At 50.1% G+C, this 19,334-nt stretch overlaps 2 protein-coding genes across 2 annotated transcripts; both read right to left on the bottom strand.

Annotated features, from left to right (window-relative positions):
* Nucleotides 1-42: 42 nt before the first annotated feature.
* On the bottom strand, nt 43-3,758 carry LOC127336658 (WAT1-related protein At1g68170). The gene is made up of 3 exons (XM_051363494.2): nt 3,301-3,758; nt 2,438-2,500; nt 43-1,313 (listed from the first exon to the last, which is right to left on the bottom strand). The coding sequence occupies exons 1-3, from the start codon at nt 3,495-3,497 to the stop codon at nt 383-385; spliced, it is 1,191 nt and encodes a 396-aa protein (XP_051219454.1). The 5' UTR covers nt 3,498-3,758; the 3' UTR covers nt 43-382.
* A 12,510-nt stretch (nt 3,759-16,268) lies between these two features.
* LOC127330747 (uncharacterized) lies at nt 16,269-17,599 on the bottom strand. The gene is made up of 2 exons (XM_051356858.1): nt 16,728-17,599; nt 16,269-16,554 (listed from the first exon to the last, which is right to left on the bottom strand). The coding sequence occupies exons 1-2, from the start codon at nt 17,560-17,562 to the stop codon at nt 16,520-16,522; spliced, it is 870 nt and encodes a 289-aa protein (XP_051212818.1). The 5' UTR covers nt 17,563-17,599; the 3' UTR covers nt 16,269-16,519.
* Between the last annotated feature and the right edge of the window lie 1,735 nt (nt 17,600-19,334).

Here is a 19,334-nt window from a genome sequence, read left to right as displayed (position 1 = left end):
TAATGAAGTCAACAAATAATTATCCTCTAATTTTGTCTCAAAAAATTTGTGCCTGAAATTTTATTGGTTGATTCATCTCATCTCATCTCATCTCATCTCATGTTATCTCATCTCATCTCAGTTGTACAATAATCTCGCCTCAGTTTGCTTTGCACTAGTGGATCCCTATCTTAATTTGCAGTTCACAAGTGTGTGATCCTCATCCTCTACAGTTAGTTGAGCATCAACAAAATCAGAGAACTACGTACACTACTAGACAATCCGATCAAGTTCTAATTAACCACCGAATTAAAACACTAGCTAGTCAACGAAGTGTTATCGCCGGCCGGGGGTTGGACCAGTTCATATCGTCGATCGCCGGTCCCTCTTCTTCGACGCGGTATCACCGTGCAGCGGATGCTGCTTCAGGAGACTGAGGTTGCTGCTGCGGAGATGGCGGCGGTGGAGGATGGCGGTGGACGACGATGTCGATGTGCGGGACCTCGTGCGCAGGGGCGGCTGCCTTGCCGTGCTCCGGGGAGGCGGCCGCGGCCTCGCGCCCTTTCCCCCAGAGCACGGCGTAGAGGCCGACGACGATGAGCACGGCCCCGAGCACGCTGCCGAGGTGCAGCTCCTCCCCGAGCAGCAGGGAGCTGAGGACGGCTACGATGACGAGCATCATGGGGTTAAAGACGGAGGCGAAGAGCGGGCCGCGGCGCTTGACGCACCACGAGAGGACGACGAGCATGACCCCCGAGGCGAGCACCCCGGTGTAGACGACGGCGAGGAGGCGGACGTCGAATGTGAGGCGCCACTGGGCGGGGTCCCGGTCGAAGCAGAGGGCGAAGAGCGCGGACTGGAGCGCGCTCATGAGGCACATGAGTGCGGTGGTTGAGTAGTGGAAGGGGTACTCCCGGCTGAGCCTGGCCTGCAGGATGAGCCAGAGCGCGTAGAAGAAGCAGCTGCCCGTGCAGAGCAGCGATCCCATGGCGCGGTTGCCGCTGCTGGGCTCGGAGGTGGCGATGGTGGCGGCAGCGGAGGGGTGAGAGGAGTGGTGGCGGGCGGCGAGCTGGGCGGCGAGGTTGACGTGCGTGGGCGGCCAGAGGGTGACCTGTGCGCCCTTGTAGAAAGTGAGGAGCATGGCGCCCCCGACGCCGAGTAGGGTGCCGGCTACCTTGGCCTGGCCGGGCACGGTGCGGATGGCGAGGCCCTCGTAGCGGAAGAGCACGGCGAGGACGAAGGTGATGGCCGGGATGAGGTTGGTCATTGCGGATGCGAAGGTGGCGGAGGTGAGCTTCATGCCGGAGATGTAGAGGTTCTGCGCCAGCGAGCCCCTGCATTCATGTGTACACCATTGCAAATTTCAAAATGAGTCAATACATGCATGCATGCAGCGTAATCGATCACACACCTACGTACTGCTACGACACATACAGTAGTACAGCAATATAATGTCCTACATGTAGTATCTATCTTTGTTCTTGGGCCGTTGGTTCTTGGGTTGGGCCACGATTGAATGAAGGAATTCTAGTCGAGTACGAAAAGCATGAGGATGTGATACCCCTGACGTACCATATATACGTGCGTACATGTACCCATCTATCGTACAGCTTTGTACGTACAGTAGTATATTCGAGCGAGACAGCTGACGATGGCAATGCATGCGGCGCTAGAGTCCAAGGAACCATTTCCTATGGGGGACTGGAAACGAAAAAGGCCATGCATTGGATGCATGCGTATTGATGGCGATGGATACGCAAGTCAAGGAGAAGTAAATTAGGCCGGCGTATATTCGATCCATTGGGTGGCTCCATCGGTGCAAGTAGCAACTTCTAGGAGGATCCATGGTGCACTACGTTGACAAATTAATCTGCGGGGCACGGGGACGATAGCCATGCATGCATGTTTGTTTACTTCCATGGTTTGGTGATAGGAGTTTCTTTGGCAGGCAAAGCAGCAGGGGATTCCATCAGTTCGGTTGTGCCAAACCTTTACAATGAAGCTAGTGGACGCCTGCTCGAGGCATGTGCTCCATGGATACAAAAGGAAGCTAAAGGGTTGCCCGCCGGCGAGCACCCCGTGACGCATCCACGCTAGCTCAATGTTTGGCACTATGCATGTGTTGCAGGCGACCCGATGGAATCCCCTTTGAGCACCTGAATTTCCTCATCAAAAGGTTTGTTGCTCTCTCTTACGTCTAGGCTCTTTTAGTTCTTAGTGGTGGTCGCATAACTTTTCTTTTTGTTTTCTAGTTAATATTGCCTTAGCATGCAGGGTCCCGAACTTGAAACCTCCTCTTAGCTCTGATAAACCATATAAGATTGTTACTCTAGCCAATTCAACTAAAAGTTCAAACTGGTGGAAACATTTATGCAGTATATTTATTTGTACTAAACAAAGCCAGAAAAAACAAACGAAAAAGGCGACAATTCAATCAATTATTCAAGTCATTGCTTACCCGCAGAGGCCGCAGATGAAGGAGAGCACGATGACTCGCCAAGTCAGCTTTGTGCGCTTCTTCCTGCAGCAGATTAAGTCGAATTACTAACATATATAGTTGTCACCAAGTACACTTTGCATGATCTCTCCTAAAAAAGAATACTTTGCATGCAATTAACCAGTTAGCATATACTATATGGAGTGCACTTTTCCATTACAAAATGAAGATAAAGCATCTGCACACATGAATAAATATATATAATTGCTCTCTTTTGTGTTCCCTTTTCGAGATTTGGTTTGTTTTCAAGCCTTTTTTCCTTCATGGCCAAATAAAATAAACAATGGGCCGGAGCGCATGGAAGCTAGCTAGACCGTAGCTTTTCACAAAGTTCTTAATTAATTTCTTTGCTGCTACAAAAAAGCAGGTCAACAGAGCGGGGGAGGGGACATGGGAAAACATGGAGAAAATACAAGAAAGGGACACCCATGCACTGGCTTTGGCTTATTCTTGAGAGAAAACATGCATGCACACCGACTTGAGTGACCCAACACAAAAGGCAAGAACAATTAGTAATCTAATTGGCCAAAGCAAGGCATTTGATGCCCTGGTAACGCATATTAGCACAGGTAGATAATCAGACCAACTAGCTTGCTGATGCGTAGAGAAGATGCTTCGTACAAGTATATACTCTATCTATACATACATATATGACTGTAACTTGTGCTGCCGGTGCTTTTTTATTAGAAAAGAAAATCCACGCAAATTGATAATTAAGTATGGGAATATAATGCATGCATGTGTATATGCGATCATATGCTAGCTGGTGAATTTTAATTCGTACGTTGAGTGAAAGGAGAGCCGATGAGTAAGGAGGTACGAACCTCTCGACACAGTATGCGAGTGGCGCGAGGACTACGGAGGCGAAGATGTAGCGGTAGGCGATGAGCACCCGCATGTCCATGCCGTCGCTCACGGCTAGCTTGTAGAAGATGTTGACGCCGGCGAAGACGAACTGCACCACCACCATCCCCGCCACCGGCTTCATCCCCTCCATCACGCCCCACCCCGCGCCGCCCATCTCCGGCCGGCCCCTTATCGATCTCCTCCCTAGTCCCTACGTACCTTCCCCTCTCCTCGATCGATCGCTCGGTACGTACGTGTAGCTAGCTGTTGATCGATCAACGCCGGTCGGCGATCGGAGGTGGAAGCCCTGTACGTAGTTCGGGGGAGGCGGCGGCTGGGCCGGACTGGGGCTGGGGCTGGGATGTGAGGCGGTGGAAGGGAGGCCGAGGCGGGCGGGCGGAGCGAGGTGAGGTGAGGTGATTGAGCTAGTGCATGCCGCGGAGGAGGTACATATATAGGCAGGCTAACGGAAGGGGCGAATCGAGTGGAGAAGGAAGCTCCATTCTCCTTCTTTCTCCCTCTTCTCGTGCTGGCAATGCCTGACTCTGCTACAGTAATCAATGACGTCAGCGCGCGGTGGGCCCGTTCCCGAACTTGGCAACAAAGAAACCGTGTCCTAAACAGACATTCCGATATTTGTTCGTGTAGCTAGCTGGATCATACCCGTCAATAAATCTTGCCCTTTTGCGTTCTCATAAACGGACAACACATTCTGTCAAAAAAAAAAAAACGGACAACACACATACTTTCTGTTTTTGTGTTGGTAGGACGCGGAACGATCGTTTCAAGATGCGTCTGCACCCAACCCAGCGGCCCGATGCATAACTGACCGGCTTGTCCGTCCAGATGCAAATGCAACACAAATATTGTCATTTTTTCTCTTTTTTTGGTAGGATCGTTGGGAACACCCCTAGATTCAAATAGACGCATGGCCGATTTCGACCATTTAGGCCGCCGATTTCGATCATTTAGGCCGATGCAAATGGATCTAGCTTGTCACTTGGCGTCCGTTTTACGTCAGCCCGTTGGAGATGCCCTTATGGCAGGGAAAACCATGGAGTTCTCCCTCTATTTCTAAATATATGACAGTTCTAGCGGTGTAAATTGGACATTTATGACATCTTATATTTTTCAATAGAGAGAGTACCTTCCGATCAACCATCTATGTATTTTTTCATCTGTATTTTAAAGCAAAGTCTAAAATAGCAAAAAATCATCGCAACATTTTTTAGAATGCGCAACAAACAATACAAAAGAGTTATGCAATATTCAAAAATAGTAATGCAACAACAACTGGTTATACAACAAACTTTTTTCATGATGTTACATGGACGAGCAAAAATTCAAAATTACTAATGGTGCAAAAAGACGCATTTATTTGCAGCATATTGAACTCAAGTGTGCAACATCAAAAATGCGAGATAACCTCACATGTAGATAACGCCGCGAAAACGATTCAACATATCGCGTCCACAATATATCGCATGTGTGTTCACAACATATCGGGTGACCGGATGTAGCATCGTAAATCAGTAGCCTCAAACCGTCATCCAAGCTGCCCTAGGCTCGCTGATTTGGTACCGGTAGCCACAATCACACCTTGCTGATTTGGACCAGCGGCATAAAACACACCTAGCGAGAGCACTGTCGGTGCTAGATCTGGTGACCTATCCCGTTCCCCTTGTCAATCGTCTTCCCGACTCGGTAGTTGGGGACATCCAAAGTTGAATCTCCATAATGTGCTGCATTGTGGGGAAGGGATAGGTAGCTGAGGGGTGGACGCGCAATGCGGGTATTTGTTTGTGCAGAACAGCAGCAGGGCCACAGCCGCTATGGATGTGATTGGTTGTAAAAAAATCAAGCTACTAAAGCATAGTTAACTTTTCGCTAGATCGAGGCTCGAAGTCTCACGAATTCTTGCAAAACTGAAATTATTATCGGTGTTAACGTGCAAGTTGCCAAATTACGACTAGGATGTAACTGAGATTTGAGAGATGTCACCCAATTGGGTTTTAGTTAGATCTAAATCGACTAAAATCTGGACATACCCATGCTGTATGGTACCATCGATCTGGAAAGAGTAGTGTGATTCAAGTGTATTATTATCTGTGTCTTCAAAACCTGAAAAGAAAATATAGCTTTGCAACCTGAAAAGAAAGGCTCTCAGAAGAAAACCTGAAAAGAAAATACAGAGCCAAATTAAGGATATTACTTTGCTTCACCGTCCGGTTTGGTTATTTGCCTTCCGGACGGACGCGCATGCAAGCTGTAGATGCCACCAAAGGAAGAATCACTTATGTTTTCTTTCTTATTCTATTCTCATGCATGCATCACTATGGGAGAGCCGGCATGTGCCGACGGCCAGCCCATGTGCCGACGGCCAAATGTCGGGGTCGTCGGCACAGAGGCCCTCGTCGACCGGCGAAGGAGCTGACCATCGGCGCACGGTCACCGTCGGCACACTGCTGTCTACACCGACGGCCACCGTCTCCTTGTTTCCACATGTACCTATGACCTAACCAATCAATTGGAGGCATACGCCCACCGGGGGACCCCCGATGGGATGCAGTCAAAGGGGTAGACGGCGCGGTCAACAGAACTAGGGTTTCGTCAGAGATCGAGCATCGGATCTAGGGAATGGCCCCAAAACTTATGTGTGTCCACATGGCATGCACAAAAGTGATTTGAGATGGTGCTATATCCAATGCTACCCCCCCGGGTGTGTCCGGCTTCTCGGACAGGGGGTTCTACACTTAGGCAGATTCTGCATGTATAGGGGGGAACTCCCTCGGAGGTGAACCGGAGAGAACCTTGGGATCATATGGGATGATCCTTGTTTCCACATGTACCTATGACCTAACCAAGCTCAAATGTAGGCATACGCCCACCGGGGGACCCCCGATGGGATGCAGTCGAAGGGGTAGACCGCGCGGTCAACAGAACTAGGGTTTCGTCAGAAATCGAGCATCGGATCTAGGGAATGGCCCCAAAACTTGTGTGTGTCCACATGGCATGCACAAAAGTGATTTGAGATGGTTCTATATCCAATGCTACCTCCGGGTGTGTCCGGCTTCTCGGACAGGGGGTTCCTACACTTAGGCAGATTCTGCATGTATAGGGGGGAACTCCCTCGGAGGTGAACCGGAGAGAACCATGGGATCATATGGGATGATCCTTGTTTCCACATGTACCTATGACCTAACCAAGCTCAAATGGAGGCATACGCCCACCGGGGGTCCCCCGATGGGATGCAGTCAAAGGGGTAGACTGCGCGGTCAACAGAACTAGGGTTTCGTCAGAAATCGAGCATCGGATCTAGGGAATGGCCCCAAAACTTGTGTGTGTCCACATGGCATGCACAAAAGTGATTTGAGATGGTTCTATATCCAATGCTACCCCCGGGTGTGTCCGGCTTCTCGGACAGGGGGTTCCTACACTTAGGCAGATTCTGCATGTATAGGGGGGAACTCCCTCGGAGGTGAACCGGAGAGAACCTTGGGATCATATGGGATGATCCTTGTTTCCACATGTACCTATGACCTAACCAAGCTCAAATTTAGTCATACGCCCACCGGGGGACCCCCGATGGGATGCAGTCAAAGGGGTAGACGGCGCGGTCAACAGAACTAGGGTTTCGTTAGAAATCGAGCATCGGATCTAGGGAATGGCCCCAAAACTTGTGTGTGTCCACATGGCATGCACAAAAGTTATTTGAGATGGTTCTATATCCAATGCTACCCTCCCGGGTGTGTCCGGCTTCTCGGACAGGGGGTTCCTACACTTAGGCAGATTCTGCATGTATAGGGGGGAACTCCCTCGGAGGTGAACCGGAGAGAACCTTGGGATCATATGGGATGATCCTTGTTTCCACATGTACCTATGACCTAACCAAGCTCAAATGGAAGCATATTCCCACCGGGGGACCCCCGATGGGATGCAGTCAAAGGGGTAGACCGCGCGGTCAACAGAACTAGGGTTTCGTCAGAAATCGAGCATCGGATCTAGGGAATGGCATAATGCTTTACGTGCTTATGAACATGGAGGAAGTGGTCGATTTCATAGGTAAAATGATGAAGCAATTACTTTGCAACCAGTAACTTGATTTTGGTCTAATACGTATTTTCTCCTTTCAGCCAATTCCATGATGAAATGTGGTCAGGAAGAAATGGTCCCACTCCCAAGCAGTGGTACACTCCTCTGAAAGAGGGTGCCCCGCCCTTAAATAAAAGCTTCGTGACCTGGTTCCATGAAAAAGTAATTTCTCAAATGTTCCTCTTACTTTGCAATCCGTGACTTGTCTTATTACACGTAACTAATGCACAAAATAATCTGAACTGAACTTGTAGGGAGCTGATCCCAACGTTGAGATGACAGACGAGTTGAGATGCGTTTCCCAGGGTTTTAACCGTAGAGTCCATACGCATGAGAAGTATGATGTAAATGGGTATCGCTTCCATACGGAGTTTCACCAGAAGAACCGGCCTAATGCAAAAACAATAAATACTGGGGTCTACACCCGTGGAGCTGATGATCTTGATTACTATGGAAGGTTACAAAAGGTATACGAGTTGACGTTCAACAACGCAAACATAGAACTCAAGCTCTTTGTGTTCAAATGCCACTGGTTTGACCCACACGGTGGAATTAGAAGCACCCCCTCCATTGGGTTAGTTGAAGTTAGGCCTTCAACCACCTACAGCGGAGCTGACGTCTATATTGTGGCTCACCAAACCAAGCAAGTTTATTATTTGTCCTACCCATGTCAGAATGAGGAACTCATGGGCTGGGAAGTCGCGTTCCAGGTATCGCCACATGGTAAGCTACCCATCCCCTCCGAGGACGATTACAACAACATTGACCCGGTAACATATGAGGGAATTTTCTATCAAGAGGAAGAGCAGTTCGGGGACCTTCAAATAGACATAGGTCTTCAGGATCTCCACAACGATGTACAAATGCGTGGTGAGACCGTGGTGGACCTAAAGGACATAGCTATGCTCACCAAGCGCCATGCGAACAAAGACAACATTGTCGAGACTCAACCGGAACCCAATGCCGACCATGAATACTCATATGATACTGATAGTGATAGTGAGGCTGAGAACCCAATGCCTAGAGATGAGAGTGGTGATGAATGGTGAGGGTCTTTTATGCTTAGTACCTACATTGTCATTATGCTTAGTACCTACATTATCATTATGCTTAATACCTACATTTGTCATTATGCTTAGTGTTTACTCTTTTTCAACATGCTTATTAATTATTTTCTCTTTTCTTATGCAGGTAATTGCCCAATATGAGCCAACGGAAGGCATCATCGAGCTCCTTGCTTGATCAGATGCATCAGCGGAAGCCAGGGCCGGGTGCTTCCAGACGGAGTGGAAGACCCATTGTTCCCACCCGGCGTTACGAAGACGCAGACGGAGGATGGGGAGGACGAGGGGGTGGACGAGGGGGTGGACGAGCTGGAGGACGAGGGGGAGGACGAGCTGGAGGACGAGGGGGAGGACGAGCTGGAGGACGAGGGGGGATGCACAGCTCCTTCTAGCTGACATTCCCTCTGCTTCTGGCTCAGTGGCTTCCCAGTCTATGGATGAGGAGGAGGACACTAGGGAGGAGGAGGAGGAGACTAGGGAGGAGGAGGAGACAGAGGAGGAGACTAGGGACGAGGAGGCTTCGACGGAGATGGCTCCGAAGAAGTTGCGGATTCGTGGGGAAGCGCAGGTTCCCGATGAGAGTAAGGAACCTGCTACGGAGGATGACAAGTGGCTCCTTGTCCCAGGAAAGATAGAGTAAGTAGTAAGGTGATTTCATTTTCGTTATGACACTTAGCATTTTCTAATGTTTGATAATTGTGTAGGAATTTCACATATACGGGGAATAATATCCGCGTGCCAGGGAGCCTGATTGGAGCTGCTATTAGGAAGTACTGGCCGGGGATCTACACTCCGGTCCTTGGGGGCGAGTCCAAGCTAGCCTACACTTGGGAAGACTTTTAGATGCACCCCGGTCGCCGTTCTCCTGGTGCTTCTGCCGAACCTCGGCATGGTTCTACTTCCGGTGGCTCTCGTTGTGGTTCTACCTCCCCGAGCACCGTCGAAGTACTGCGGCCTCGCTTCACCCACTCGGAGCTAGATCAGTACTACCCTCCGGGTGGTAGTACACCACCATAGTTGCTACATTGTACTAGCACATGATGACACATTCCAGCTTTGTAGTGGATCCCGTGTATGTACGATGGTCTTGTATGCTATATTTGTGCTATTTGTGGGATTTGATGCTATATTTGTGAGATTTGGTGCTATATGGTGATATCTTTGTGCTCTATGGTGCTATGTATGTTACTGGACATTCAATGTTATAATATGTGCATTTTGTGCGATTTTCTGAGCTAATTGAGCCAAAATGGCAAAAATCCGAAAAAAAACTGGGCCGGCTGTGCCTACGGTGTCACCGTCGGCACAGGCCCGTAGCTGTGCCAAATGGCAGGGTCTGTGCCGACGGTGACACCGTCGGCACAGCCGGCCCAGTTTCGCGTGTTTTTTCCAGTTCGAATGTCACCGTTTTGCCGCCAGTTCTGGGAAAAAAAAAGTAAAACTATGCCGACGGTGTAACCGTCAGCACAGCTGGGCACGTTGACGGCAGCCGGCGTGACGGGGGGTTGGCTCTGCCGACGATGGGGCGGCCGACGGCCACCGTCCAGCCGTCGGCGTACGCCTGTGCCGACGGTGTCCTGCTACGCCGACGGTGCGTGCGCAGACCCCGACGCCTGCTGTGCCAACAGGGAGACGCCAACGGTCACCGTCGGCAGAGCCTGTGCCGACGGTGAACTGCACTGTGCCAACGGTGCGGGGCGTCGGTGTAGCCGGTTGTTCCCGTAGTGCATGCGAATTTGGCCATGCATGCGATCAATTCCCGGACCTAATAAGCAGCTCCCGGCAGCTGGAGTGAGACGTGGTTGCACGCAAAAAAACCGCCAACAAGTTAGCATTCCTAGCTAGCCTGCTTGCTCGGTCCCAATTAAAAAGGAAGGTCCGCTGCTATAGCCAGACAGTTAGAATCTACACATACTATGATTATTCAATTTTAGATTAATCTTTGAGTGAGATTATTCCAAGAATTTGCAATCTATGGTACAATATATAATCGTATGTTTGCATATCAATTCACGCATGCACATAACATTATGTTAGAGTACCTTGGTCAAAGTTAAATCATAGGAAGACATGTGCGCTATATTTTTGTATTTTTTGTTGTTGTCAAAAGTTCGTTACTATTTTTTGTGAAAAGTACCGCTAATTCATTAATCAACAATAGTACAAAAAACACAACTTTAGTTTGCCATAGTTAATTCCATAGCGCATGGCCTAGGTTTAAAGCTACTAGCAAAATTAAATAGTACTAGTACAGAACAAGCATTTTACACACACATAATAGAAATGGCCCGTGGTACGTACACGATTTAACAAACAGTTACAATGCATGGCTGAGCGATATATTGGCCTCCACATCCTGTACGGTTTAATATACCATGTTGAAAAGGGTGAAATCCCACACACGATTATGTAAAAGTAGAAACCGTCTCTGAAAAGAGACGGTTTCGCACACGATTTTTTATACTCGAGCACCAGCCATAGCTGGCCATGGGTAGCCTAGTCCGAGCCCCGGCTCGAAGCCTGGCCCAAAATTCTCAGGCATGGGCCTAAAAATATTGGCCCGATGACCAGACCGAGCCTGGGTAGTGCTAAAAGCACGAAATAGGAAAACAGCCCACCGACCCAATGAGCTTTTGAGCTTATTGGTCGGGCCAGGCCGGGCTGGGCCTGGGCCTAGTTTTTGAGTTCCAGGTTTTTTAAGTCCTAGCCTGAAGCCTGAGGGCGCCGAGGTATACCCTCAACATGTTGGAACATCACAAATGATGAATGTTAAGCCAACCTTATTCATCCTAGATAGCTCATGGTTGTTTGGACCAGCAGTAGGGTTATTTCAAGCATCACACATGGTTTAGTTATGTAACAACAAGCATTACAAGCTGAAACATGTATCCATCTGTACCAGTAACCCATAACTCAAAATTGCACGCGAATATATTATCAAACTCAATTCTTCATACACCATATGTATATATGTATTTTGACATCGATTCAATTGCAGGAAAATTTATTATTTACCCATGTTTACTTTGGCACTCTATCATTTGCCCTTTTTTTTTTTACTTTGCACGTTACTTTTTGCCCTCCTTTATATTGGCACTTGATAATTTGCGACTCCCGATCGGGGCCTACAACGCCAAGACTAACATGCCCTTCAGGCTTCGCTTCTTCCTCACACTAGGGAGCAGCTTGCGGCAGCGCCTCTAACACAGCCCAGCAACATCTCGTCATCTCCCGTTCCTATCCCTCCCTCATGCATCCTCCTCCTCCCCTCCATACCACTCCCCTCCATGGCTGCTCCTCACTGACCTCCCCGGCAAATCCCACTCCCATCAGCCGGCATCGTCGCTACGACACGTGCCGCTAGGTATGGATGTAGAAACGGAGATTGGCGACCTACTCGAGAGGAGGATCAAGTCAGTAGTAGGCACACGGCCGCCGACGAGGAGCAGGTGCCATGGCCGTCCCTCTCCTGCTCTCCTCTCCCCGACATGGACATGGGCGGCGACGGCAGGCCAGCGAGCAAGGACGTCAGGGAAATGACCCGCCGATGGGCTAGATGGCAAGCTCGATGGACGATGCGCTGGTGGCGAGGAGAAGATGTCGGGGAACAGAGGCAACAATCTCGTGGAATGTACATAGGTGAGCAGCTCGTTGAAGGTACAGAGGAAAAGGAGACGTATGAGATACATATGTGGGAGGACAAAGAAGAATCGGGTCGGCGATGCGGATGGAGTAGCACATGGGCTCCCCCGGTGGAAGAGCATGATGGGGGTATTTTGGCCCTCAATTTCCGTGTTATCCTTGTAACAGGAGAAAATGGGATAAAAAGGGCAAATCATCGAGTGCTAATGTAAAGGAGCGAAAAAGTAATGTGCAAGTTAAAAGAGAACAAAAGATAGAATGTCAAAGTAAACAAGGGCAAATAATAAAATTCTACACCTATACAAATGAGAGAGTTGTAAAATAATTCTTTGTTACGTCGTTGTCTTCATGACTGGTTATACTTGCAATGAAGTTCCACACCATATTTGGCAATAACCTACCATTAGCCTTTGTTGAACCTTCACACCAGAGCGAACCTGTATGTGTGCATTCTCGCTGGCCCTAATCTTGAAGTAGTTCTTCGCTTCCTCGAATGCAAGCAAGGCAAGGCTCGACCAGGAGGTGGTGGGTCAAACCAGTCATTGAGATATGCATGAGTAGTCAACCAGATGCGGTTGACCATTATGTAGCATGGGACCCATATTTCACGGTGCTCACAATTCACTGTGTACAAAGTATGTGCCTCCCTTATTATACTGCATCATTAACTGGTGTTGGGTTTGTCAACTACCTACCTCGGCGTAAATATCCGCCGGTATGCCATCAAAAAAGTGAATATTTGTGCGCCGGCTTTGCTGGGCACTAGAAATGCTCATTTGCCGGGCAAAATATTTGTGCAGGCAACTGCAGCTTGTGTCATCCAAAAAATCTGTTGGGTAAGGGGGAGATTTTCTCGAGCATCTCGTACTCCTCCTGCAGGGGATGTCACTTGTCCTCCTCCCATCACTCGAGCTTAGATGAATCATCTTCCATCGTCGCGGTCAACGCACCCTCGTCATCCTCCAAATTTCTTTCACATTTCTCATTGGAGGACGACCACCCAAAGTATGAGGGGGAGGAGTCGGCTTCATGGTCAACGGGCGGGAGGGACTGCTCCTCCTCCCAAACCGAAGATGCTTGCTCCTCCTCCACCACCACCAGAGATGTTTTCTCCTCCTTCACCACCATCAGAGATGCTTGCTCCTCCTCCACCACCGGAGATGCCTGCTCAACACGGGCGAGGATGTTCCGACGGATAATGTGAGACACAAGAGAAGTCAAGATTTATGTTTTGCCGTACCCTCACGGTAGGCCTCCATCTCTATTTATATTAGCATATCGGTATACAACAGATTACAATCAATCCGATCCTAAGATCGTGGGATATGCTAGCTAACCTATCTTGGGGATCAAGGCAGCTACATGTACAATACATAGTATATACGTTTACATTCCCCCTCAATCTTAACCGGTGCTAGTAAGGTTCAGATTGTTAGACAGCCGCTCAAGCATGTGTCGTGTGACTGGTTTCGTGAAGCCATCAGCCACTTGATCACGGGAAGAGATAAATCGAACATCAAGAGTTCCCAAGGCCACCTTCTCTCGAACAAAATGAAAATCCACCTCAATATGCTTGGTGCGTGCATGGAACACTGGATTTGCGGTAAGATAAGTCGCGCCAAGGTTATCACACCATAATATCGGTGCCCTTGGTTGTGGGACATGAATCTCTTTTAGCAATGACTGAATCCATGTAACCTCAGCAGCACCATTTGCCAGCGCCTTATACTCAGCCTCGGTACTAGATCTCGAGACTGTTGGTTGTTTCCTCGAACTCCATGAAACAAGTGTGGGACCAAAGAAAACAGCGAACCCTCCAGTAGAGCGTCGATCATCAGGGCTACCGGCCCAATCAGCATCCGTGAAGACACTCAATAATGTAGATGGAGATCTTCGGATGCTAAGTCCAGTGGTGGTTGTACCTCGAATATACCGCAGAATGCGTTTCACGGCCTCCCAATGTTGATCAGTGGGGTTGGATAGAAATTGACACACTTTATTGACCGCAAATGAAATATCCGGTCGTGTGAGAGTGAGGTACTGTAGTCCACCTACAATGCTGCGATATCTGAATGCATCATCTCCATTTAATGGCGTTCCCAATGTACTAGAGAGTTTATCGGTGACTGACATAGGTGTAGAAACTGCTTTACACTTCTCCATGTGAGCACGATGTAGCAGATCCTCGGCATACTTGTGCTGAGATAAGGTCATCCCCCCTGAAGTGTATGCAGCCTCAAGACCAAGAAAATACCGAAGTGTACCAAGATCCTTAATGGGGAAGGAACTAGATAAATTACGCAGCAGATGGTCCACAACCGAAGAGCTTGAGCCAGCAATAACAATGTCATCGACATAGACGAGCATAAGAATAGTGACTCCATCATGATGATAGATGAACAAGGATGTGTCTGCCACCGAAGGAATAAAACCCAATTGCTGAAGTTTGTCACTAAGGCGGGAGTACCAAGCCCGAGGAGATTGTTTGAGACCATACAATGACTTCTGAAGTTTGCACACAAACTGAGGATAGCGAGGGTCTTCAAAACCGGGCGGCTGATGCATAAAAACATCCTCTTCAAGGAAACCGTGTAAGAAAGCATTGCTCACATCTATCTGACGAAGGGTCCATCCACGGGAAATAGCAAGTGAAAGCACAATGCGGACAGTGGCAGCTTTAACAACTGGGCTGAAAGTTTCATGAAAGTCGATTCCAGACTGTTGTGTGAAACCTCGTGCAACCAATCGTGCCTTGTACTTGTCGAGAGACCCATCAGAGTGTTGTTTGACCTTGAAAATCCACTTGCAGGACACAATGTTTGTACGTGCTGGCCGTGGAACAAGAATCCATGTCTTGTTGTCTTGCAATGCTCGAAATTCCGCCTCCATGGCAGTGCGCCATGCAGGGTCAGCGATGGCATCACGGTGAGATGCGGGCATGGCGAAGAAAGCACGGCGCATGGGGTTATAGCGCACCGTGCCATCCGTATACTGTCGAGGACGATGAATACCATGACGAAGACGAGTGACGACGCCGGCAGGAGGCGCTGGAGGTGGCGATGCAGTATCATCAGGCGAGGCGGCAGCAGTATCCTGCTGCTGTTCCGCGTCAAGCGAGATGCAGTCATGTGCCGGATCGGGGGCTGCTTCATGCGGCCCATGTGGAGGAGATGGCGCGGTCGGAGCAGCACGGGGTGCGAGGCCATGCACCCTGGGTACGTCAATCATGGACGTAGTCTGGACGTCAATCGGAGACGAGCGAGCGACCTCAGCTGGAGCTCCTGTAGTATTTCCTGCAGCTGAAGCTCCTTCAGTACTTCCTGCACTCAACACGTTAGAGCCTAACAGAGACAGGTTATAATTCCGCATAGGTGCATCCTGTACTACTGGCTCGGTCAAGGGAAAAATGGTTGGATTAATTAGAAGATCAAGATTAGGACGAGATCCGGATGCAAAAGGAAAAACTTTTTCATCAAACACGACGTCACGCGATATATAAATGCGACCAGTTGAACGTTCAAGACACTTGTATCCTTTATGAAAAGAACTATAGCCAAGGAAGACACATAACTTGGATCGATACGCAAGTTTGTGGGCATTATATTTACGGAGGTTAGGCCAACATGCACACCCGAAGACTCGTAGAAAGGTGTAGTCAGGCTGGATTTTGAGAAGACGGAATAATGGTGTTTGGTTAGCTATGACTCGACTAGGCATGCGATTTATGAGGTAACAAGCCGTGAGAAAAGCTTCGTCCCAATATCGAAGAGGAAGAGAGGAGTGTGCTAAAAGAGCCAAACCTGTCTCAACAAGGTGGCGGTGTTTACGTTCAGCAATTCCATTTTGTTGGGATGTATGGGGACACGACACACGATGGGAGATGCCTGTGCGCTGAAAATATGCATGAAGTCGATGATACTCGCCACCCCAATCCGATTGAATTGATCGAATTTTGGAGTTGAGAAGACGCTCTACATGAGCTTGAAAACGATAAAACACCTGTTCAACATCAGACTTATGTTTGATAAGATAAATCCAAGTGAAGCGGCTAAAATCATCAACAAATGATACATAATATTTATAGCCACCAGATGAGGCAAGAGCAGGACCCCAAACATCACTATGAATGAGCTCAAGAGGATATGTGGTTATTCGAGATGATAAAGTATATGGTAATTGATGACTTTTTGCACGTTGACACGCATCACAAACGAAAGACTCAGAAACGACACCACTTGAAAATTTATTTGACCTAACAATCGACTCGACGACATTATTGGAGGGATGTCCTAAACGTTGATGCCATTGATCGGAGGAGACGCGAACACCAGAGTAGGCTTGACGGAAGGATGAAGGCGAAGCTCGATCAAGCGGAATAGGGTAGAGTCCACCACGACTCCTACCGTGGAGCAGAATTCTCCTCGTGGCCTTGTCCTTAACAAGAAAATAGTCACGGTGAAACTCAACAAAAACATAGTTGTCGGAAACAAGGCGATAAACAGATAACAAATTTTTGCTTATTTGTGGAACGTGAAGGATATTATTTAGAGCAAGATTATTATTTGAGCCAGGAAGTAAGGAGCGACCAATGTGCGAAATTTTCAAACCTGATCCATTGGCGACTTGAACGTGATCGCGCCCATGATAGCGCTCATGCATAGTCATACGGTCGAGCTCGGAGGTGAGGTGATCAGTGGCCCCTGTGTCCATGTACCAATGGGGGTCCCCGCTAGAAGAGCTGGCTCCATAGCCACCGTAGTAGCCGCCATAGTGAGAGCCACCACCCTGCTGATAGCCTCCATGTCCATAGCCACCATGTCCGTGATGATAGCCACCGTGGCCAGCATGATAGCCGGCGTGATAGCCAGCATGATTCCCGCCACCATGGTAGCCACCATGGCCGGGAGCGGGGTCGCTGGCCTGGAATGCATGGTTGAAGCGCTCGCGGCATCGCAGCGCCTCGTGCCCAGGCTTGTCGCATACCTGGCACCTAGTGTGGAAGCGATTTCCTCCATTGCCACGCCCGCGGCCACCACCGCGATTGGCATAGCCACCGCCGCGATTGGGATAGCCACCGCCGCGATTAGCATAGCCACCGCCACCACGATTACCGCGGTAGCCACCGCCATTGTTGTTGGTGTTGCGCTGGTTGTTGGTGTTGTTGGAGCCGGTGCGGGCGACGTTGTTGGCGGAGGAGGAGAAGTCATCACGAGAATTTGCACGCATATTCTGACGTGCCTCATAGCTCAACAGAAACGAGTAGAAATCTGTGAGAGTTACCGGAGTGTTGATGACGGTGAGCGAGGCCATGAGCGCGTCGTAGTCCTCGCCGAGGCCAGCTATGATGTAGCTGATGATCTCGTCATCCTCCAGAGGATGCCCAACACTTGCCATGGTGTCGGCATAGCCCTTCATCTTGGCGAAGTATTCAGCGACCGTCATGTCGCGTTTCTTCTCGCTCGCGAGCTGCGCGCGTATGTTGTTGATGCAGGCGCGGTTGGTGGCGGAGAACTTGGCGTGCAGTGAAGTCCAGAGCTCGTGCGCGGAGGTCGGAGTTGTCATCTGCCCGAGTACCTCTTCTGTCATGTTGGAGAGGAGGGCGCCGAGGACTTGCTGGTCTTGCAGGAACCAGCGCTGGAACGCCGGATTGGACACCTGGCGAGCGGCGTCGCCAGCACCTTCAGTGATCATCCGGCTTGGAGCTGGGATGGATCCATCAAGGTACCCAAAAACATTAGCTCCCGTCAGAACGGGAACGACCTGGGTCTTCCACAGCCTGAAGTTTGTGCGGGAGAGGCGCACGGTAATGAGGCCGCTGAATGTCGCGGCAGCCGGGATGGTAGCAGTAGGGGCTGAGACGAGGGAGCCGGCAGAGCTTGAGACGATCGCACCGGAGGTGGTATCCGCTAGTCCGCTGGACGTCATGGCAGATGAGATGTGGCGGCGTGATGAAAGAAGAGATGGGAATGGCTCTGATACCAAGTCAAGATTTATGTTTTGCCGTACCCTCACGGTAGGCCTCCATCTCTATTTATATTAGCATATCGGTATACAACAGATTACAATCAATCCGATCCTAAGATCGTGGGATATGCTAGCTAACCTATCTTGGGGATCAAGGCAGCTACATGTACAATACATAGTATATACGTTTACAAAGTGGGCAGGATTTTTGTTGCAAGCTATATCGAAGTGTGTCTACCGTAGAGCTGGAATATCAGGAGGCAAAATTTGAAATAGGGGAAAACCAGAAATACACAATAAACCACACATGGAAATCGACCACTCATTGATTCCATATCCACTAGCTAGTAGCTAACAAGCTGCGAAAATATCTTCTGAAAGCATGCTTGATCAAATAGACATATGCGTGCAAGCTCACTCACAATATTTTATCTTGCATAGTTACATATGGAACAAGTCCCCGTTGCTCCATTGGTATGTAAGGGCATCTCCAACGGGGCGACCCATCCCGCGCCCGCGCGTCCGGATGGGTCGAGCCGGACAAAAATGCGGCCCAACGCGGGGACGCACCGCAAAAGCGGATGGCCGCGGCGTCCCGAACGACGCAAACCCGGCCCAAATCTGGGCCGGGTTTGCGTGGTCGCGGATGGCACGCGCCATCCGCTCGCGTCCGCGCGCTGGTCGCCTCGTCTCCCTGGGGCCCACCTGTCGGTGACCAGGGAGGGTATTAAATGGGGACTGGAGGGGATCTGGCCCTCCACTCCAGTCCCCACTCCACTCCCGCAGCGAAACCGCCGCCATGGCCCCGAAGCGACGGTTCGCTGCCGGAGCCAACGACGACGAGGCGAGCAGCAGCCGCCGTAGTCCGCCGGCGCTGCGGCCGTCCTTCGGAAACCGAGGCGGCCTCCACATCGGAGAGGCCGCCCACGGCGGCGCGGCATTGCCGCAACCGCCGCCGCTCCTTCTCGATCCCAAGCCCGAGTCCTCGGAGGAGGACCCGGGCCTCCGCGCCGCGCTGCTCATCTCGGCGGCGGAGGAGGACGCGAAATGGCCGCACCTCCATGCGGCCATTCGAACCTCCGAGATGGAGGAAGCGGCGCGGCTGGCGGAGGAGGAAGCCGAGCTCTGGGAGCTCTACGCCCAGGCCCACCAGGCGCGACGGGAGAAGGAGGAAGCGGCGCGGCGGGAGGAGACCAGACGCCGCGCCGATGAGGAGCGCCGCGAGGAGCAGCGGCGCCAGGAGGCCAGGC

The sequence above is a fragment of the Lolium perenne genome, chromosome 2 (assembly GCF_019359855.2).
Source record: "Lolium perenne isolate Kyuss_39 chromosome 2, Kyuss_2.0, whole genome shotgun sequence".
Classification (NCBI taxonomy): Eukaryota; Viridiplantae; Streptophyta; class Magnoliopsida; order Poales; family Poaceae; genus Lolium; species Lolium perenne.
This window is presented reverse-complemented; position numbering and strand designations above follow the sequence as displayed.

Excerpts from the sequence above, each read along its gene's own strand:
- LOC127336658 (XM_051363494.2), bottom strand. The coding sequence starts at position 3,497 with ATGGGCGGCGCGGGGTGGGGCGTGATGGAGGGGATGAAGCCGGTGGCG. Across the intron at positions 2,501-3,300 it reads CTCGCATACTGTGTCGAGAG|GAAGAAGCGCACAAAGCTGA; the intron begins GTTCGTACCTCC and ends AATCTGCTGCAG. Across the intron at positions 1,314-2,437 it reads TTCATCTGCGGCCTCTGCGG|GGGCTCGCTGGCGCAGAACC; the intron begins GTAAGCAATGAC and ends ACATGAATGCAG.
- LOC127330747 (XM_051356858.1), bottom strand. The coding sequence starts at position 17,562 with ATGACGGTCGCTGAATACTTCGCCAAGATGAAGGGCTATGCCGACACC. Across the intron at positions 16,555-16,727 it reads TCAAGTCGCCAATGGATCAG|GACAAGGCCACGAGGAGAAT; the intron begins GTTTGAAAATTT and ends TTTCTTGTTAAG.